This window comes from Enoplosus armatus, chromosome 1 (genome assembly GCF_043641665.1).
Source record: "Enoplosus armatus isolate fEnoArm2 chromosome 1, fEnoArm2.hap1, whole genome shotgun sequence".
Lineage (NCBI taxonomy): Eukaryota > Metazoa > Chordata > Actinopteri > Centrarchiformes > Enoplosidae > Enoplosus > Enoplosus armatus.
In genome coordinates this window covers 30,307,371-30,330,469 of record NC_092180.1, presented here as the reverse complement: position 1 = coordinate 30,330,469, position 23,099 = coordinate 30,307,371, and the positions used below count along the sequence as shown (strand labels likewise).

The 23,099-nt window shown below is 42.0% G+C and overlaps 1 protein-coding gene across 1 annotated transcript in view; it reads right to left on the bottom strand.

Moving 5' to 3' along the window:
- Window positions 1-21,287, bottom strand: part of dok4 (docking protein 4) — a 32,757-nt gene extending 11,470 nt beyond the window's left edge. The window contains exon 1 of the mRNA XM_070907999.1: window positions 21,222-21,287. Coding sequence (XP_070764100.1) covers window positions 21,222-21,287 — 66 coding nt within the window. The remainder of the gene's footprint in view (window positions 1-21,221) is intronic.
- Window positions 21,288-23,099: the final 1,812 nt, after the last annotated feature.

The window sequence follows — 23,099 nt, the reverse complement described above, 5'->3', positions numbered from 1 at the left end:
GAACCTTTTCGCGAAGGTCATCAGATTTCAGGAGACCGGAACTCTCTCTCATCAGATCAGAGCCTCATCAGATACTTTGCTAAGTCTGATGTAAATGAATGAGGCTGAGGAGGAAGGAACGGATCACAGCTGGTGATCTAGTCTTTTCCATGTGTTTTTCCTCTTTGTGTCGCCATGCTTGAGAAGAACTAGATGCTGCAGAGTTTATAGTGTACCAGTGCTCCACTCTAATTTGACGAGCTCACTGGTGAAGGATGCCTTTTTACTATTCTACCCTCCCTAAATGTGGCTGCTTAGTTTGCCTCTCAATTGGATAATACTGTAAAACTGAAAATAACCAAAACCCATAACATATTACAAGCATACGTGCTCTGACATAACCATGTGCGAAATTCACGTGTGGCTCAATAGCTTCATGCTAACATATAATGGAAATCTCCATATACAGGCTGATGGGAATTAGCATCACTGTAGCGAAGGTACAATAATCTTCCAAGAAGGCTATTTGCATTGCTTAAACACAGTGACAAAAAAAAGTTTTGCAGCTCTTTCTGAATACACTGTCCTCCTGGCTGCATTGATTTCTGGTCTGTGACGTCTTAGAAAACATTACAAAAGGAGCCCAGATGCCCAGAAATGAAATGCAACCTTAATTAGCAAGTTTCAAGTGACTTTTTGGTAAAAGTTCAATTATTCATGCTGGGTGAATATGCAAGGCAGGACTTCACATGATGCAGAACTAACAGATGTATGCATATAAGATGGGCATAAAAAAATGAATAGGCTAAATGCATTTCGCAACGAGGAAGATGGCGGGATTTGGAAAATCTTAGAGCACTATCTTCAATTAATAAGATGTGACACACTTCTGCTCACCACTTCTGTCGCACGCTGATGGAACAGCAACTCAAACTATAACCAGTGTATAAAAAGAGGATAGCTAATATGTCACATTTTATCCTTTCAAATCCCTTCTTTCTACTTTTAATGTTTTCTCAGTCTAGCATCTGAAATGATCTATTATTTTTTAAGCCATGTTCTGACAAGTCGAGAAATAAAAAAAACGTTTTTACATTTGAAAACTACTCTGTGCACACACTTCAAAATGTATGGCCTTTAGTAAAAAAAAAAAAATACATTTAGTTGAACTGAGGGGCATCAGCTGGGCAGTATTCAAAATGCCCATGTATCCATTTAATTCTATTGTATTGCCGATGCAGCACTTGAAGGTTACACTAACTCCGTGCTTGCTGGGGCGGCATCATTTTTGAGCAAAACCCCTCTGGAATAACAGTGACTCCAAACTGTTTCATATCAGTTTCATCTTTGAGGCTGTGAGAAGAGAGCAATTAGTACTCTCTGTCTCCCTTCTCCCTCCCACCCCCTCCCCTGTCCCCTCTCTTTTTAACTTCGCTTAGCGCTCCTCACAGCTAGTTTGTCTACTGAGACCCGATTACTTCAAACACAGGATGGTGAAGAGATATAGGGAAAGGAAAGATGAAGGGGAGGAGGGAGATGGATGATGTGGTGGGGTGGGGGGGCTAAAAAGAGATAACGGACATGAAAGCAGTCGGGATGTATGTGGAGTAAAACTAAAAAACTATGGCTTCCATATAAAACCTTTTTTTTTTTTTTACACTTTTCTCCCTAAAACATCCTGTTCACTGTATCCAACACTAATAAAGACTGACATTGGCCAATAATTCATGTATTGTTTTTTTTTTAATTACACCAATAATAAAGCTGTTATGGATTACATGACATTACATTTATTTTGCTGACGCTTTCATCCAACTTACAATAAGTGCATTCAACCATGTGTGAATATCCTGGACTGCTTCCAGTGCTACATTTAGAAACACTACCAGATAGACAAAGAGTTTTGTTGTTTTTTTTTTTTTTTATTTATTTTGTCTGGCTGACGATATGCATAGAGTTGAGTGACGACAGCACGCTCAAGTGTTTTCGAAAGAAATGGAAGAAGAGAGACGGGTCTGTAATTCTTTACATCAGAAGGGTTTAGCAGCATTAGTTGATATAGTTTTGTGAACCTAAATCCCTGAGCTTCACCAGTCTGCCTGCTTGGTCTGCATTTAAGCTTTCCTCCTCTCCCTCTCCATCTTTACACTTTCATCTCCCTCCAATGCATGTTATTAACTTTATATCTTCCCCCAGAGTTTCTTTGTGCTTTGTCGTCCTGCAGGTTCCTGTGGATCGTGGTCCTGGTACGCCTGGCTGCTGCTGCCATGGGCCCGCTTGACTCTCATCGCTACCATTATTATTATTAGACATATTTCTGTTATTATTAAAATTGTTATTGCTATCATTAGTCATATTTCAGTTATTACTACAGCTGTAACTACTATTATCAGTTTCCATTATTATTATAATTATAGTTGTTATGGTTACTGCTGGTCCTGCTATACATCTCTGCCTTTCTGTCTGTCTGTGTCTCTATGTGTGTGTCTCTCTCTCTCTGAATCTGTCTTCCTCGCTCTTTCTCTCTCTCTCTCTGTCTCTCTATCTCAAACCCAACCAGTTTTGGTTTTTTTAATTCATATTTTTTCAGTCCTTGTTAACAATTCTTTCATACTGAATACACATATAAATCATTAAATAACAATCAGGCATGAAATTAGAGAAAATGCAAAAGGAATAAATCAATAATTAGATCAATCAATAAACAAAACAAAAAGAAAGAAGTTGACCCAAAAGGTGTAGGCTGAAGCTATAGCTTATTTTACCTACCCTTACATAACTTAATTCTAATAGGCAACCCTACTATATTTAAGTTACACAAAAAAACAAAACAAAAACTTCCAAACCTTTCATACCCAACAATTATCATATCTCAATTTTATATTTGTTTACCACCGTATTTTTAAACATTTTCTTAAATTCTAAAAGTTTAATTTTCTTATTTCCTTGTTACAACTATTCCACAAGTTTACCCCTTTAACAGATACACATTGTTTTTTGTTGTATATTTGTCCTTACCCTTCATTTTTTAAACATACCTGTTCCCCTCTGAATACAGTCAGGAAGTAAATGGCATTGCGCTTCGTACATTATCTGTGCAATTTTAAGATCTACTAGGTCACTGAATTTCAATGCACGTAATTTGATAAATAGTGCATTGGTTGGTTCATAATAATCCGATTGATTTACAATTTGCAGCATGAAGATTAAATTAGTATTGGTTTTGTATGGGTTTCCTCATACCTCCGCACAGTAGATAATGTATGGAACTATGAGAGAACAATGCAGTATATATATAGTGAGTTTTGCTTCAAGATATCTTTAGTTTTATATAATACTGCAATGGTTAGAGACATTTTTGTTTTTACAGTATTTATGTGTGGTTTCCAACATAATTTATGATCAATTATCACACCCAGAAACTTATTTTCATACACTATTTCCACATCACTGATCATAATTTTGACCCGATTATTGATCTGCCGATTAGCAAAAATGATAAACTTTGTTTTGCTTAAATTCAGTGATAACATAACATCAAACCATTTCTTAACAACTCTCATTTCCCTTTCTACTGTATTCAAAAGCCGTTCCAGACTTCTCCCGGAGCAATATCAATTAGTGTCATCCGCAAACAAAACAAATTTTAACAATTTAAACACTTATATCATTTATATACAGTATAAACAGTGTGGGGCCTAGCACTGATCCTTGTGGAACCCCACAGGTAACCTTCCATAAATCAGATTCGACATTGTTTATTTGTACATACTGATATCGGTCATCAAGGTAACTTCTTAGCCACAAGCATGCTATCTCTCTAATACCATATCCCTCCATTTTCTTCATTAATATGTTATCAATAGTATCAAAAGCCTTTAAGTCTATAAAACACCCCCACAGTGTATTCCCTGTTGTCCATTGCTGTAGATATCTCTTCCACCAGTTCCATCACTGCCGTTGAGGTGGAACCATTTGCGCTGAAGCCATATTGATGGTCACTCAATAGATTGTTTTCCTATGAAATTATCAAGCCTTTACACAAGTAGTTTTTCTAGGATTTGAAAACTGGGGAAGCAGGGAAATTGGTCTATAATTTGAGAATAGGTGTCTATCTCCACTTTAAAATCTGAATGACTTACGCCGTTTTCATTTTAGCGGGACATATACCTGTTTGGAAGGATTGATTGCAGATATGCATCAATGCTTCACTATACATTCTGTGATATCTTTCACTAACGACGTCAATTTCCGTCAAATCAGTGGACTTCATTCTTAAATTGTTTAACAAGGAAGCATTTCATTTTCATCAACACTCCTAAGAAAGATGGAGTAGCAGTTTTATGAACAACAACTTCACCATCCTTATTGGTTCCACAATCTCATTTGCTAAACTGTAGCCAACATTTACAAATGTAACGGGGTGTAGCGAGAACCCAAATGCAGCACACTGAAACCACAGTAATGAAAGAAAGTCACTTTTATTACTCTCGAGAGCAGACAGAGCGGAGAGCAGGCAAGTAGCAGCACAGTTCAGAGCTACCGTCAGGTAGAGAGTCTTTCTGGGCTCGAGAGGAGCCCGGGGGGGGGGGGGGGCTCAGGCTGGAGGAGCCGGACCAGGGAACAGATGAGTGGAGCGAGGAGCACAACCTTATTCCAGTTCTGTTTCCTTAGGTCCACCTCAAGGGCCGCAGTGGCTTCTGGTGTTCTGTGTCGAATCAGTTTCCAAGTGTTAGACCTATTTTCTTTTTTTTTTTTCTTAAAAAAAAAAAAGTTCTGAAAAGCTGCAAAAACAGGAAGGTGGTCACTTATGAGTAGTCCACCTAGGATTTTGGTTTCATTTTGGTAGCAGCGTCTCTTGTGATTCGACTGGGTTTTATAGTCACAGGAAATAGGCTGTTGCTATACATAGTGTTAATAAAGTCTGCTGTCCTTCTGTATCCATTTGGGTGTTTAACAAGTCAATATTAAAATCACCACATGCCATGTGCACCTTGTTATTATTCAATTTGTCAAACATACAAGTTAATGTATTATTGAATTTTTACCTTTTTCAACATAAATTTCAATTCCAAAATATTTTCCATAGTATTTGTCATATGTTTAATGATCTTAAAGCTGTAATATACTAAACTTATTGAATTTACCCGAATAATCTTTGATTTTAGAAAAGTTTCTATAAAGGCCTCTCCTGTTGAAGTGTATTATTGATGAGGCACTTTCCATTTCCACATTGCTGTTGAATTGTTCATCTGTATAGTACCCGCAATTGTTGTTGATGTTGCTGTTCAATCTCATACAATTTGTGCTCCGTGTGGTCAAACGTTTTAAAGTTCAGGTTTTCACACTGATTACTCACACCGTCCCCGCTAATGTCCACAAAACCTTCCTCATCCATGTCTCTGAACGGGAACGCAGAATCCTCATCATTTTATAGCAGTTCATGCAAATGCTTCCCCACACAGTCCGAAATAGTGTCCACAAAATGCGCTGCCATGAATAAGGAAATGTTCCCATCATATCAGCACGAGCAGGCAAGGTTTGTAGTTCCTTATCTGTATTGGTCCAAGTCTTTGAGTTCCCTTATCGTAACTACTTTGCCACCTTCAGGTGTTCCATTTCGCCGTATCATCACTTTGCAGTTTCCTGTTTCTTGTCCATGTTGCTTGTGTCTTGCTTTGTTTCCTTAGCATGCGTGCATGTCGCGCAATGTCGGCGTTCTTTTTTTTTTGTCAGATGCTCGTTCAAGTAACGTGACAAGCCGCCACGTTGTTACTCTGAATACTCGTGTTCTTACTTTACGACTTGCCATTCCAGCATTTGTAGTTCCTCTGTCGGGGGGGGGTTCCTCTCCGTCTTTACCTCCAGCCGTAGTCCTGGCACAAGTTCGGTGTGGTATCCAGTCCGCTTATGATTAAATCCTCCATTCTTGCGTATTGTTCCATGTCGTCAATTCTTCGCTCTAGGCCATCAATTTTCTTATCCTTCTCTTGAACGAGGTTCTTCAGTTGTTTGACTTCTTCCATCCGATCAAGCAGCACAGCTTGCTGTTCAGCTACTTTGCCCGGCTCGTCCGACATGAAGTCCGGAGATTTTCTGATCTCCTCCAACTCTTCCTCAACAGCATTACTGGCTTCCTTTGGTGGCATTTTTCGTTTCATTTTTCGCCTTCATCTCATCGCTGAGTTTCAGGCCGACGTTTCCGCCTCTTAATAGGACGTTTTTTCCTAGCCGTAATGCTGTCTCATGGCGGGGAACTGTTGGGTCTCTGTAATAACATCATAAAGAGTCGGTCTAGACCTGCTCTATTTGTAAAGTGTCATGAGATGACTTTAGGTGCACTGGAACACAGTGTGTTCTGAAAATCTTTTTAAAAATAGCAGTGGAATACACAGTACAGACAGAGAAAGAGAGAGTGAACTAGACAAACAAGGGTCAGGTAATTCACTCCTGATTCCCAGGAGAGCAATAAGTCACCTCCCACCCCCCTGCTGCCACAGTAACCGCCCGCCTCCTTACGCTGCCACGGGAGCCAAACCACCCCGATTCCACAGCATCACAATCCTGCTGAGTGTGCATTTCTTCATCAGACCATCTGACATGGACAAAGGGAGTGGTGTGTGCGCTTAAAGTCCAACTGCAATCACAAAAGTCAAGAGTTTTCTGTCTATTAGTACTTGGGGATATATCTGAAATGCTCCTTTTAGAGTGGGTGGGCTGGTGTGTGTGTTTAACAGCTGAGCCGCCAGTGTGCTGCTAACTGCAGCTCCCACACTAAGGACAGACAACGTTTTATTAGCAGAGTGGTGTTGCTAAACGTAAAGACCACACATTTAGCATCTAGCTTGAATAGTGTGCTACCGCTGACTAGCTAATGAGCTGTCCAGCACTGCACCTGATATTCATAGGAGAGTTCATGTTTTGGGATGCTGTATGACCTCATTCCTGAAAAGGTGCGCACATTACAGCGTGTCTGCAAAACATAATTACGATCATAAAATGTAGTCCTTTTTAAAATTCGACAAAGCGCAGCATTTTTCAGGGCAGCCACCCAGCGGGCAGCGTTGGCTCGCTGGTATTTTTTCATCATTTGAAGAAATTGAAATGCTAATGTCAGCGTGGCAACACGACACGATGACAGTGTTGACATGCTGGTGTTTGGGTAATGTCTACCACGTTAAACCACCTTAGTTTAGCGTGTAAAAAAATGCTAACATTTGCCAATTAGCACAAGTAATCAGGATTCATTTTGTTAAGATTGTTTTTTGTCAAACAACTGTTTCCACAGTTAAGAATGAAATGTCATGCTCAAATAAGGATTCATCCTCTGGGGACCGAGATTATCTGTATGAAATTTGATGGAAACCCATATGATAGTGGCTGAGACATTTCACTGGAGTAGCGGTTCACCCGACCGACATTGGCGGTATCTCTCTAGAGCAACGCTGCTCCAGTGTGGCTAAAAATAGGGGACGTCCCTATCAAGATTTTGCGGCCCTGTTCTCGATACAAGTCCCTTTTAATATTGGGTCTGCTGGTAGACTGCGAATCCAGTCTGTTTACTTCAGCAGAACATTAGACAAGATAGGGCTTCATTCAAAAGAGAGCTTTGTGTAAAAAAGATGCTCAGTATACATAGTAGGAACGCCTATATAAAAAGCAGCAGAAGCTATACGGTGATTGTTGTGTGTCTTTTATTGCTGAAAGAATGAACCCTAACCCTGCAGTGTTGTCCACATGGCCTCTGTGTCATGAAACAAACTAACCATCTGAAAAGTGCTGAAGTTTTGTTGGAACATACATATCCACATATCCACCAATCCAGATAAGGTAACGATGGGATGTGTACAGTCTTGCCTTTATTTAGGCTAATGAAACAGGAAACGTGAATATGCATTTACATAAACAGTGAATTGAAATCATAGCTTGTGGTGGTTTAATGCTAATTAATTTGTTGATATAAATATTGATTATTTCTAATGGCCATCCCTCCACTTTATGTGTTTAGGCCTATGCTATATATATATTCTCGGTGCTGCCTTAATTAAGTGGTATTAATGCTACACATTAACTCAAATTATTGATACTATTTGAGGGTTTAACTGGAAGAATGCAGTCCCTCACACACCTGTGTGACCAAACTTTCAAATGTGAAAATAAAGGCTGGCTTTTTTCTGAATGCTACGGGAAGATGTCACGGATTTAATGTGTGATGGGAACAGAAAGGCAGAGCTGATAGGAGTGTCTTACACTGAGGTATGTGGCTGTAAAAAAAAATGAAAAATGCTTCAAGTATACTAAAGTGAATGAATTAAAAAAAAAAAAAAAATTAACCAATGAAATTTCCTTCTGACATTTAAAGACAGCCAATTAAATGTCTCATACATATCACAATGCTATTAAAAAAGGCTTTGCTGGGCATGCATGCCCTTTACTGCGATGTCCTGCTTCATTGCTTACTACAGCAACGCACATCATCAGTGAGAGCCTTTCACTGCTGACCACTGACCAGCGTCAGACTAACCTCTGGTTACGAGCCTTGCTGCACTGCACCCTGACGGTAGTTTCTGAAGCAGACGAAAGCGTCACCCTTCTCATCTGCTTGTGCCCGCCCGTCAATTACACGGGAGACTGGGGTTCAAAATCCCAGACCGGGAGGCACCAGCTGCACAAACAGGTGCGACCTACTCCAATCAGATTAGCCACATCTTTCCCAGGAGGACAATCAGCCTTGAGCGCGGTGGATCGATCCGCTGTTGTAGTGCCTGGTATCGCCGCGTCCCTCTCGAACCAATGTCCCCACAAGCATCATTTAAGTTTGATCTGATCTAATCTTACCTTACCTGCTTCAATAACCTTTAGGCTGCCACCTCTTCTGCATTATCCTCCAGACTAATGGCAGCATATGACTCCTTTCAGCAACAGTGGCTCTGTAATAGCCTGGCAGCTATTCTTGGCAATGACATTGGCCTGCTCGTCTCATAGAACGCAAGGTCAGCGCTAACAGCTACCAAGATGATGATTTTGAGTGATCACCTGGGTGCTTCACTTATCAATGTGGAGGTGGAAATTCAGTATCCCCTGTAACTATTCCATCATATGGTGGTCGGCCAAAAAGGTGCTGTACATCACTGACTAACTGCTAATGCATAGTTGACAGAAGCACCATCAGTCTGCACTGAGAATGAGGGAAGCACTGCATCGTGGAATGTGGGTTGGTTCATCAATGCCCAGGAAATGTTTTACTTGCATTAAAAAAAGAACATTAACATTTGTAATGGGTATTCTCATTTTGTCTGTAACATGATGTAGGGTCAGTTCACCGAAATTACAAAAAAAAGAAAAGTTTTCTCATTACTACTACTGCCATCTAGCCACGCAGAGAGTTTTGCCCAGTTTTATCTGCGACATGAACGCATGAATGGAGTTGAAATTGTGGTTCTCTCAACGGAATTGTCCCTACCAGTACTTTACAGGCCGCAAAAGATCTTGTCATTTTAGCTGCACTGTGTTACCGGTAAGGTTTACGCAGGGTTGCCAGCAAAGAGCGAGATACGGGGGATATCTGACCTGGCGATCTGGCAACCTCGACTGGCTGCAGATAAGCGCGATAAGAACTACCTCAAATGACAGGAACCATCTTTGGGAAAAACTGACGTGTACTTTGATTTTTTTGTTTGGCCCGTGTCCCATCTGCTAACATGGAAGGGGCGGGGCTTATGTCCTATGCTGCCGCCAACCACCAGGGGGGCGATCGAGATGTTTTGGCTTCACTTTTGGGGAGCTGTCATGACGTCCATCTTTATATACAGTCTATGGTACAAACCTATGCCCTTGGCTCTCAACACTGAAAAATGACATTTGAACATCTCCACAATACAATGAACATCACAACCCTGTTTGATATATTATGGTCTAATAAGGTTGGCTATCATTTTTACACATCTAGCAGACACAGAGTAACACAACTATTCAGCCCAGTGTGCATGTATTCACACATGACAGTTTTATAATACCTTCATAATAACTTTCGAATAATTTCCGATGTGCTGGTTGATGGCATGCTGGCGTAGACATAAACTGTAGACATAACAAATGATCATCATGCTGCCTTCAGTCCCAGTCGACCTATCAAATGAACATTTTTCCGCCTTCAGGTACCTTTTGGTAAAATGCCTTAAGCACAAGTACAGTGCACACGAAAACTCTGCGCGAGAGAGCAAACATGACTGGGGCAAATTCTTTCTATAATAGTTCACGTCTGAAGGCCGAGATCATAAACAACATGGTATAACTGATCTCTCTTTGTAATTTGTTTCAGCGTGGATCAGTGCTGAGTGCTTAAATCTGAATGAAGGTTACCACCTGATATCAAATTCATGGTAAGCATATTGAAATGACATCTGTCTTTTCGTTCCCCCAAACGAGATATGTTGTCATCATATACAAAACTGACACTTGCGCTCTTGACAAGAGACAGGAAGCGCTTTCTTCTACAGCATCCCGATGATAAATTCCATGAAAACAGAGAAAAGGGGGCACCAGATAAAAAGAAGCAGTCGCAGTCCGCTCGGCAGGAGCGGAGGAGGATATTGTAGAGGAGCAGGGAGGTCACAGTGCCCGCAGCCAAAAGCAGTGCTGGAAGGAAAGTTTGAAGCTGAATGCCGGATCAGGGAGCTCAGGCTCTACAGAGCAGGCTAACATATCAGTCTCAGAGGGCTGCTTACATAATGATGCCTTCAAGGCATATAAAACCCATTTACGGGTCCTTTGTACTGGATAGAGAAAACTAGATGTGGCAGGGTGAGTGTGAGATTGGACTAAACTGTAAAAAGATCATGGACTTTTATTTGATTCTTTTTCTCGGCGCACAGACTGATACTAACTCACGGATTTTCTTTCTTTCTTTCGTTTTTTTTGTGTGAAGTTATGTCAAATGTGGTGATATTAGTCTACATTAGCTAAATGTTTGGATTTGATCATTAACACTGAGTCTAAAATTAAAGCTACACTTCTCAATATTGGAATCGAATGTGAAATGCGCGCTTTATGGCGTGTTTTAGCATTGTTCAGCTCATTGTTTAGCTTTTTTTTTTTTTAAAGTGGAAAGCCTCAATAAAGAGGCAAAAAAATGACAGGCAGACACAGTTAGAGACCAAAAACAGAGCTAACAGAGAGAGAATACCAGACTGACATTCATCAGGTGACACAAGGACTACTCCACGTGAAGGATCATGTTGCTCTGTGACTGCTGGATCTGGACATAAGCAACCGCTTTGCAGTGACCACAACGGAGGAGAGCGTCTCCCCCAAATTCAAAGACATCCTACAGGACTGCTTCTTCGCCTTCAGGAATTCCTTTGGGGAGATCTCTCCTGACCTGTTAACTGACTTCTCACATCTTGAATAGTAAAGGTATCACTGGGACACTTCCCGGGGACAATACCGGGACTTTCTACCCCTGAGAAATACACGTCTTGTCAAGATAACAAAGTAACACCCAGATGTGAAGAATCAACATGACTCTCCTGATTATTTTAGTTTAATTAAAGGCAAAGAGGAGCGACTAAAAACACCACTTTCCTCTCCCTTTCTTTCTTTCTTTCTTTCTTTCACACACACACACACACACACACACACACACACGCACACAACAATGCAACATGTCCTCTCTGTCTCTTTCACCTCTGATCTGGCCTGAGGTACAATGACCACCAGGCCTGTCATAAAACTTAAGTGCATTCCTGAGGAAGTAGCCCTGTTATATTCTTTTCCCAGCCTCAGCCTGAATCAAGATGAAAATAAGAGGTAAATTGAAATCAGTAACGTCACTAACATTACTTAGCATATTATGTTCTACTGGAAAATAGTGTAACTCCGATCTCTGCACGACGTAAGACGGCGGGTTTAATACATTGTGCACCATGTGGTCACAGTGCCATCTGCTGACCATAGAGAATGAGTCTCGATTTACTAAGTGTGTAAAATGGTAGTTTAGTATACTGTATTGTGTAATCAAATTACGTATCAACCCTCTGTTCACCTATTAGCAATATTAGAAATGTATGTTTTGATAGTTAGTAGTCAGGAATGTTAGATAACTGAGATATGATTTTGCTGTTCCCAGAATGATTTTGTAACTACTATGTCGTAATATGTCCTGAATACCGATTGCATATGGCCATGGTGATGTTTGAGAGCATGTGGATTTTGCGCGTACAACTTAAATTCACTAGAGTTTTCACTGTTTTGGCACAGCGTTAAAATAGCCTGATGAGCTCCAATCTTTGGGCTGGTCCACGAATTCAAGCATCATCCCTTAATTTTCTTCATCTTTTTCCCATCTCAATTCACCCTCCCCTTGTGTGTTTTCTTTCGAAGGCTAACCTGTCAGAGTACATCTCAAATAGCTGCAGACAGACAACACTGACGTGGCCAGAGCGGTGTTGACTTCAACAAATTCAAAAAATACATACAATATGTAATTTACATTCAGCAAAAAATGTATCAAGGGCTCGCAAAAAAAACACGTTAAAGTCAATAAAGTGACATTTCTGTATTGAAATCTGTAACACTTTGTCACGTTAGTGTTATGAACATTTAATAAATGGTTTATAACACACTACAATGTAGTTGTAAGCAGACATAAAGACATTTTAAAGCGTTTAATGATGTTACAGTATTTGTCAGCAGTTATAACTCCACCTATGAAGACATATCTTATATCATTACAACAGCGTTTTACTATATTGTCATTTATTATCTGTTTTTACACCAGAGTTACAGTTGTTAACAAACAGGTTAATAAACACTATGTGTGCATGTGTTACATGTTTGTATGCTGCTTATAACTGCTTCTTAAATAAAGTATCTATCTAAATGGGGGGATTTAAAGTAAAGAGTCACGATAAAGTCAAACAGTAAAAGATGAATCCCCCGCAGAGCTCAACATGCTGCACAATCATGGACCTTTTTAAACAGTGGTATAAACACTGATTTCACTGATTGAAACGCTATTTCGACCATCTTGTTGACATGACTCACCACCAGAAACAAGTAAATTCAAACATAGTGCTGAGCATGCCAAATTCAGTGCAATCACTGCCCCTACAACTCCTGTATAAGCAAGCCTCTGAGTGAAGTGTTTTTTTCGTTTTTTTTTCATTTTTCAAAGTTTTCCTCCGACCAACGGAGAGTTACCCGATCTTGGCTGAAGAAGTCAGTGGAGCCAGATCACAAGAGCCGTACTGCCCCGGAGGACCGTGCCAGCGAGGAACCTTTGCCGTCGGCTGCCAAACTAGACCGCCAAGCCGGCAAAGAAGACCTCATCCGCTCGGTGACCCACTGCTGCCTGATGGAGTCACCAGAGGGCGCAACCTGCAGCGACAGAGCCTCTTCTCTCTTTTTGGTCGGCAAGTATCGGCAAACCTCCACCTGCCACCGTGATAAGAGTTGATGTCGAATAAAAGAAATCCCCTTTAGAGAAGTTGATGCTCCCTTAGCGTCCCTTTTTGTTTGACAGTGTACATGTACTCTTTCTTAATCCTTCATTCAATCAGTTGTTAGACGTTTAGCTATAAATAAATGTCCTCATTTAGCAGCAAGAAGTTGTCTGTGTGTGTTTTCTTTGAAGCAGACGTATCAAAAACTGACAGACTGATCAGTTTAACAACTAACGTGGTTTACTTATTTCCCTCAGTTTGAAGGTGGTGCGCCTTTTTCAAACGAGTGCAAATCTTTCATTTTAAAGCGGTAATAGAATCAGCTACATAAGTTTGGTCCCCCATGGGAATCGTCCACAGCTCGCTGAGATGTTTGTTATATTAACTTTACATAACTGCAGCTGAACCTTTGGTTTATAGGCACTTATCTCAACTCTGAATGCCACTCCTAATGACTTCAGGACAAATGAGCTACTAACCCCTCATTTTCTCCAGAGTTTTTCTGACTTTCCGTATGAAAGAAAAATTGAAGTGGCCTTCACAGGTGATTTTCTTGCTTTGCGTCATGCATCACATCTATTCAGTGTGTCATTTAACCTCCTAAGACCTGGCATCCACATGCGTGGACATCACATTTTGGGTTATACCATAATACTTAATTCTGCTTATATGGAAATTCAAAATTGTCCCCGTACGCAGAACCACATCATGTCAACAAATGATGCTTAGTTTTTATACTTATCAGGTCCCAATAAGCCCAAATAGCAAAGAGAAATTAAGATAGAGCTTGGGTCTTAGGAGGTTAAGGGAGATTGAATTCATCGCACAGTTGATGAGAATACTGATTCAGGCAACATGAACCGCTTCTATTCCCGTGACAAATTAACGCAAACTAAATTCGACCTTTCCGAAATGATCCATCCAAACTGTGGAGACGACAAGTGAGAAAGCTGTGCGTACTGCATTTCCCGGCCGAAGCAACCAAAGCAGCCACATGTGTGTCTCTGCGCCCCTTAAGTCCATCGCACTTGTGCTGTGCATTCGCAGACGGCTGAAGCGGCTTTAATGCGTGGTAATGCTCTCCAGCATGCTTGCTCGACACCATTGTGAAACTTAAGACTTATTGTCTTACACAAAGCAGGGATAAGCAGGGAGATCAAAGCAGGAGTCAGAGCTGCTGCATGCTAGCTCGGCTTTCACCTACACGTGTGTCGCCGTGTGTCCTAACCACAAGACTGTACGTAAAGATGGCCGACGCGCCTCCCCTTCCTCCCACTGTACAGAAATGAAGCCAAACTCTCCCGGATACGGCCGCTGCCATCTTGCGCTGGCGACGTCATTCGGAGCGCGGTGAGAGGTCCCGCCCATCAATCTCAGCTGTCGGTCATGAACTTTCACCCTATTTTTATAGCATCAAATAACTCATTAAAACCAAACTTATCAAAAAACCGAACTCTCGAACACACCAGCGTGATGAGAACCACCTAAAATTACAAAAACTACCTTTGGGAAAAATATATATATATACGTGTACTTTGGTTTTTTAGTTTGGCCCATGTCCAATCTGCTAATAATGGAATAACGGGGCTTATGCGATCAAGACGTTTTGGCTTCACGTTTGCGGAGCTGTCGTGTCGTCCATATTTACATGCAGTCTGTGGTCCTAACTGTTACTCAGGCCTCAGGCAATGTCACATTTCATTCCAACGGCGAGACTCTTCCAGGACTACAGTCATCTATGTGAATGATAAAAAAAAAGTTTTTTAAAACGTAACATATTTCTGCCGAGGAGCAACGAAGAACTGAAAAAGCATTGAAGACAAACATAAAATATAGCTGATCATTTGTGCTCTAGTCTCTCCAGAATGTGCCATTACTGGAAATGTTGTCCGTGAACTACTTGGGGGGGGGGGGGGGGGGGGGGGCACAGACAGATGGGGCAAACACATCTCACATGTGCTTTTTGTACCTATTAAGGCATCTGAATGCATTGGCTGCATGCTTGATCAGAGGGAGGTTGGTTAAGAAGGGTGTGGGGGTTTGAGACCCTTGTTCCATGCCCAGAGGGCGATCAATATCGATCTAATCAATACAATAGTTCATTACGCTCGGAGGACTGGGGTAATACCAAGGCAGAAAACAAAACAAAGAAAAAAAAAACAGACAGACAGTCTGAGGGCTCTGTGGGTACATCAGTGCACCCAAAGTTCATTTAAGTCAGTGTGCGCTGGGATTTTGCATGTCTGGGGCTTTTTCCTCTGGCTTTGTTGTTCCTGTTGAGATAAATTAAGCATGACTCTAGTAGTCTATCTACCCAGCCTTGAGGAGGACCTCAGCTGTGCAAGTCCTCTCTGCCCTAAGGATGCAGAGACTAACTCAGATAACCCTCTTTTTTTTCTTTTTCTTTTTTTTTACCTCTCTTTGTATTCATGCCCTGCTCTCTCTGGGTTTTCTACGCTGTTAACTCGCTGACTGAAACTGCCCGCCTCCAGGGTATCCGAAAGTTTCTGAGGCTCATTAAGACTTTGCTAACGCTATCCTAATTTTTTTTTTTCCAACTGAAAGCTGCACTCATAGATATCTTTATATTTCATTTTAACAACGGATAAAATGACTATGTGTGATGTGAAGGGTTTTGCTCAGAGTGACAAACCGAGCAGAGAATGATGACCTGATGCTGGTGTTTCCCCTCAGCTCTATGGAGCATTTTCAGCATCTTTTGAGCTAATTGTTGTGGTTTAATGCGGCCCACAAGTGAACAGTTTTCACCGTTTTCTCACTGCCCTCAACAGGCAGCTGATTTCAAAGGAAGAGCTCACCCACTGTACACTACCTGCGGTAACGCTTCATTTTACAGGTCTGCAAATTTCATGGTAAGTAGCTGATAATTAGATAGTATCGTATTTGTAATTTCTTTGAAATTACACCCAAATTACCTCGGCATTTACCCGATAATTTATCAAAAATAATCCCAACATTAGCTGCAGCGTTTATTCATTGGCAAACTGTAATTCTACACTGTATATTTCCTGCCACTAGACAACTTTACTGCTAACCTTTGTAAAACCTTACAAAAGAAAACTGTAACTAAATACAAAAAGTAAATAGGCCTCTTTTTATACAGTACGCTATCACTTCCATAATAAAAAATGAAATAAAACAAAAGAGTCTGTGTGTTGGTAACTAATTTAATGGTTTTGGTTGTTTGGTTCATTCATAGACTTTCAGCAAGTTTAAGTTTTGTGAAAAAAAAAAAAACGAACCGTAACTGCTTATTAGGAAAGAGCAGAATATAATTCTTAAATCATTTTGCGGTAATTTGGAGGATAATTTCAAAGAAATTTCAAACACTATTCTTGCTAATTATCACCTACTTACCATGAAATTTGCGGACCTGTAAAATGGTGAATCAGGTGATGATGTGTCAACAGTTGTGTCTGCAGCTTGTTTCACTGCCCACAATCAGCCACAACAAAAAAAAAGGCATACATTTCGGACACGTGATTCAGACGCCTCCAGAACAGCTTCAAAATTCAAGACATGTCCGACCGGGAGGAGAAAGCAGGCCGAGAACACACAGGAAATACCTCACGATGGCCCACGGACGGGTTGGTGGATGTCAGTGATGGTGGCTTTCCAGCTGTTTTGTTGACATGTTTGTAGTTCTTTCTGGCAAGTGGGAAATATCGTGGCACTGATACTCAGAATGAAAGCTAAGAGGCTAACGTTAGCAGTGTTTCCGCTCAACTGTGGTTACGGTATAATTATGGCGCACGTACGATTACAGTAATTAGCATACGAGGAACATCAAATCCAGTTGTGTTTAATAAAACGAACACTCGCGACCAACTTTTTTCACGACTATTATTCTTCACCTGTGCCGTTCTAAAACCAGTAAGGAGCTTTTCATGTCCAAATCATGCCAGCTGCATTTCACTGACGCCAAATCTCTGCTCTTCACACTACACGTCGCGAGGTATGGGCCGACTGCCAACAATACTGGCACAGGGAGAAGATGGTTTAAGAGAGCAAATGAAATGAGCAACAACAACAAAAAAAAAAAGAACGTGGAAGAAGGATACAAATAATGAGGCGGAAAAGGAAGAATGAGATGTGAGGAATCAGTGCTCTGGGCAGAAAACTGCGGAGGGAGAAAGAGAACACACAGGGCAATTAAATGGCAGGGGCACTGTGAGAAAGACAGGGATGAAAAAAAAAAAATACGAGCATTAATGTTCAAAACGAAACACACAAAAAAGAGAGACAGTCGGACAGAAAGAGAGAAACCGTAAAAGCCAAATGGAGCTTTGGTCTAGTTAATTTGGCGTACCGGCTCAAATGCGCTGAACATTTGAGCAGATTTGATCAAATGTTTTGCAGTTTATTTTTAAAATGCTCAACAAATCAACACTGCTTTCGTGTTCGTGTGAAACTGCCAGATATAAAAGGGCAAATTAACCCAAGCGGACAGATCCTTCAAACCTCCATCCCTAACAACTTCATGATGGAGGACGGTAAAAACAATCACTCTGAGCATCCAGCAGGGCCCTGTTTGCCAGTGCTAGATAATGATTATGAAGAACAAGGGTCCCAGCAATGGTCTACAATGTAGACCATTAGTCCTGTTGTCCCAGCCCTTCAAGTTCCAGACAGGGACTCTGCACAAATAAGGGTTAGAACGTTAAGGAACCAGCATAGTCTGTTTTCACCCTGACAGTTGTGTTAACTAAATCGAAGCTTTTATCAATTGGGACTAAAACACAAATTACAGCTGAGGCTGATGGGAATTTCCAGGTACTTAGTCACAAAGCGACGCTGAAAGTTGAAAAGTCATTACGACACATTGGGCTTCTACTATAGCATTTCCGAATGTGAAGACATTGCACGGCTATCGCAGACAAAATGGCGCACGTTTGTAAGATCTGATCATTGGCATAACTGATGGCTCCCTGAGTTGCTATGACGAGGCCACCTGTTCTTCATTTGGGGCGTACGTTTGGGGAAAATATTACTATATCCGTTATTGCGGAGCCGTACCGGGGCTGCCAAAGATAAACTTATATAAAAAGAAATGATATAAGAAACGATCTATGTAACAAGTTCTCGAGTGGTTCTTGCACGAGACCCGCAAGTCTAGGAACCAAAATGTGGTTTTCACTAGATGAGTGGAAACTTTCAATAAAGACATTATAAAGACATTATGACCTTGAATATCTGTACAAAAGTTACATAAAACATTACTACTATTATACACACACGCATACTAAAACATGGTTTTGTAGTGAAATGTCTCGACAACTCCCCAAAGTCATTAGGGTACATATTCTGGAGTAAATGAATGTCCGCACAACATTTCATCCAATCGTTGTTGAGATATTTCAATCTGGACCAACATGGTGGACATCTGACTGTGTGGGTTCTATTTCAAGACTCAAGGCAATTTCCAAGGATGCGTTGTTGACTTTTGATATGTACTGTGCTGGTGCACATACACACACACACACACACACTGTCATCATCATCCCAGTATTTATTCTACGAGAAGGTTTGGATCAGCCAGTAAACGCAATAAAAAACACAGACATTTTCTCACAAGGCACTTTCAGAATCAACAGAACGGTCACCGTAGGTCAAGCACTAAAAACGCAAGAACATTATTTCCCACAGGCCACGTTTCATTTTATACACAAGCCGAGCTCAAACTTAAGCGCGAGAGACTTTATTTTTTTTCCGCAATATCCTAAGCACTGAGTTCATGCTGGAATGGGAATTTCATCAGTCCCCTCACAGACTTAAACAGCGCGGCTCACTCGGCCGTGGGTAGCAGCGATAGCGGAGGAGACCATTATCTGAAGTGAGCTGGTGAACAGGACCTGGCTCAAATTGATTTGCGTTCGTTCCCATAATGTGAGTCATGCAAAGTTGAATTCCGCTGCCGACGCCATCTGAATGTGACTCATGCTCACTCAAATTAGCATTCCCCATGCAGTTCATGCAGCTCAAGCCACAGGCCAGGAAATGTAGACAGAACGGAGGGGGAAGACGTTGTATCTGTTTGACAAGGGGTTATGCGAAACATACATCTTAAGGTCATTTAGCAACAAACTTTGCATTAAAACCTTAGTTTTCAGAAGCCAACTGAAACGATCTACTAATACAAAAAGGACCGTCTTGATTCTAAAGGACTTATTTGTCAAAACGTGTAGAAATAAAACCAAAACTGCTACTTTGAATGGAGCTTGTGCAGTATAAGTGCACCGAGTTAAAATACAATGAGACTGAAAGGGCCTCCATAGAGTTCGATGCAACACATTACTCACAAAAACTCATAAAAAGTGCGCATCATCATAACGTGTCATCACAGTGAAATGATCCGCTCCAGTTGAGTTTATGCTGTGCGCAATGGCGATCCGTGTCGGCGTGGAATGAAAAGCCCGAGCACCAATCTACATGGGAATTACACATGATTTAACGTACCAATCGCCTTGGCCACCCTGAAGGAGCAGATTGAAATCAAAGAAGGAATAGCTCAATAAATGTGCAAATGTATCCCAAAGTTATGACAAAGCGGGATAAAGCATGACGTGATGTACATATTAATATATGAACAGTACACATAGCGCGACAGCATTAAGTACAGGATTCACACCAGCGCCGGCGGTGCATGGCTCAGCCCACCCAAACGTGTGCTTACCACTCACAAGAGAAAAAAAAATTTTTGTTCAGCCAATGGAAAAAAAAATAGTACCTATCTAACTTCTGATTGGGTGGGTAGCTTACAGCCCACCTCCAAAGTGGCCCACTGCCCACCCCCTTTTCTCGTCGCGTTCATTCACACACACACACACACACACCACTCTGAAGTGTCTCTCGGAGGATGCCGAGGGGGGAGGGGTGTTGCTATGACAACTATGAACTCTGATGGCTCAGATTGCACACACACACACACACACACACACACACACACAGGGTAAGGCAAAGCAAGTAACAGCACAGGCTCGTGAAAAATCACACCCTCAAAACGTGCAACCTGCTCTAACTTGTGTTCTCTAAATGTTCATTTCAATTTTTTTTTGGTCAGGAATCATCAACAAAAACAGCAATCTCAGAGAGAGGAGACACTCGGCACCAGATTCAGCCACCAGTGAATTTCTATCAGCATCAGCTCAAATGAAGGACAGACGTCTGGTCTGGCCGAGTGTGTTTGAGAGGTTGGCTGGATTCGTTGAGTTAGTTGTTTGTTTTTTTGTTGTTGTTGTTGTCACTTTTCAGTTTGAATAATAATTACCTTCTGGTTTCGTGGCTGTGGTGAGAAGTCTTGATTACAGGCTCTTTGACAACTAAGCTCGCCATGTTCAATCTGTCCTCCACTGACTCAAATCACAGTGAAGCAGCAAAACGCAGGGGTGCTGCTTCACTCCCTCCCAATTTCTCTGCTTCAAATTGCTCTTTCGAATAGAATACTGCTTTATTATTAATCTCCACCGGGAAATGAATGTCCTGCATCCAAACACCCCCCCCCCCCCCCACCCCCACCCATACATAAGCACACGGCCATAAGCTGGAGAGACCTGAGAGTGGCAGGAGCTTGCATCTGACCAGACTTTTTTTCTGCCCATCTTAATACAGCCGGCTAAAAGCAGCCCAATTAACTCACCCAGTTGGTGGAAACTTGCAGCTACCTGTAGCTAAGATTGTCCTTTTGTGATGGATGTGATAAAACATCAATGGAGAGATAACACACACACACACACACACACACACACATATATATATATATATATACACACACAGACTCACCCCCAGCTTGCGGCTGCGCATGCGTACGTAGCCCTGCTTGACGATGTCGTTGAAGTTGGAGGCCATCTTCGGAGGAGGGGTGACCTGCTGGCCGTCACTGTGGAGACCATCCAGATGTTTCTTTCCTCCCTAAACCAGTTCTCTGCTTTCCCCTCCTACCTTTCCAAAAGCTCCCGGGTTCTTAATCCTACGCGGCCTCTTCTCTTTCACTTTCAATTCCGTCCGTCTCCGTCAGGACCTTTTGGCGTTTTCACATCACAAGCCCTTCTCTTTCTCCTCCGTCTGCTTCCTTTTGTTTTCGCCTCTGGATTTGTTCCTGTGTTTTTCCTTTACTCGGCCCTTCTTTCATTCAGTCTTCAGCAGACGGGTCCTCCCTTAATTCCCTCTTTGGCATCTCTAAGAAATGGACAGAAAAAGAGAGAGAGGCTGAAATATATATATATATATATATAATTCATTGCAGAGTGAGGAGCACAACATCATCGTCCATTATTCATGCTGGTGGCACACACCATTATTGAGGGCAAGTATGCAGGATTTGTGAATGGGAGCCAGTCTGTTTGAGTCTGTGTGTGTGTGTGTGTGTGTGTGTGTGTGTGTGTGCCATGACATGAAGCTGTAATGCTTTACAAAGGATATCACGGGAGGCAGCATCTACGAGGAGGGCACTGTATCCAGGAAAGAAAAAGGTATGAGGTTCACTCTGTTCTCTAATCAGAGCCCGCTCACCCGTCATGCCACAACTGTTCATTTCCTGCTTCCATCTAGTTAAATCTCCATTTCAAAACACCCTGATCTCTTCATCCTTCCCTTTCGGCGTTTTCGTCCTCGTTCGTTACTTTTTTTTCGCTAACCCTTTTTTGACAATCAAATGACTGCGTGTAATGTGAGGTGTCAACCCTCAGCTTTATGCAGCCTTTTATCCCCCTTCAGCTCGGGTAAACCCACGTCAGGTATTGTGCCTGCCAACATGTTATTTGCGCCAGCTGGAGACACAATCAGAGCTTTGTAGGCGGGAATAAGATGTGGATGTCATTTCCTACGTTGATGCTGACGACGCGGCCCCATCACAGGTAACGGTAAGAGGTAGGGTGTGTGGCCTGGCAGCGAGGAGCTGATGATGGAGTTTGAGAAGAAGCAGGGAAGGAACTATGCCCCCCTCCCTTAATATCAACAAGTCCTCAATAGAGAGGGTGGACAGCTTAAAGTACCTTGGTGTCCACATCACCTAAGGCCTGACCGAGTGGTGAGAAAAGCAAGGCAGAGACTGTTTCACCTCTAGTGTGACTCACTGGATGTCGGCTGCTGGGATCAGTCTTCCATTGGTCGGCTATTTCAGTCGCTATCTGCGTGTTACCCATTTTGCAAGGACGTAGCGATTGGTTCAAGGAAATACGAACAAGCCAGAGCGTTTTTTTCCCCCCTAACCCGGAATGATAATGGGTCGAGCCAGACCTTTCTTCGAAGTCTGGAGATAGGTCTGGCTATGCGAGACTAGCACCACTGTAACTGGTGGAGGGTATTTGAGTGTTCAGGATCTTACAAGTTACCTGGAGACAATGGTCACCTACTTTTGCACGCCACTGTCGTGGTTGTTTACAGTCCACCATATGCGGCGGCAAGCACGAGTGACGTCATACACCCCCCAGCACCCACACAATAATCACTGGGGATTTCAATCAAGACAAGACAAACTTCTGACAACATATAAACTGAGCAACGACTGAGAACACAATCCTGGATCTCATGTAAGTCAATGTGAACGGGGCAGACACCTCTTCCCTCCTCCCCCACTCAGAGCCACTGGTGAGGCAACAGACAGCCACCACAAGGACTGTGAAGGTCTGGTCTAAGGACGCTGAAGAGACCCTCCAGGAT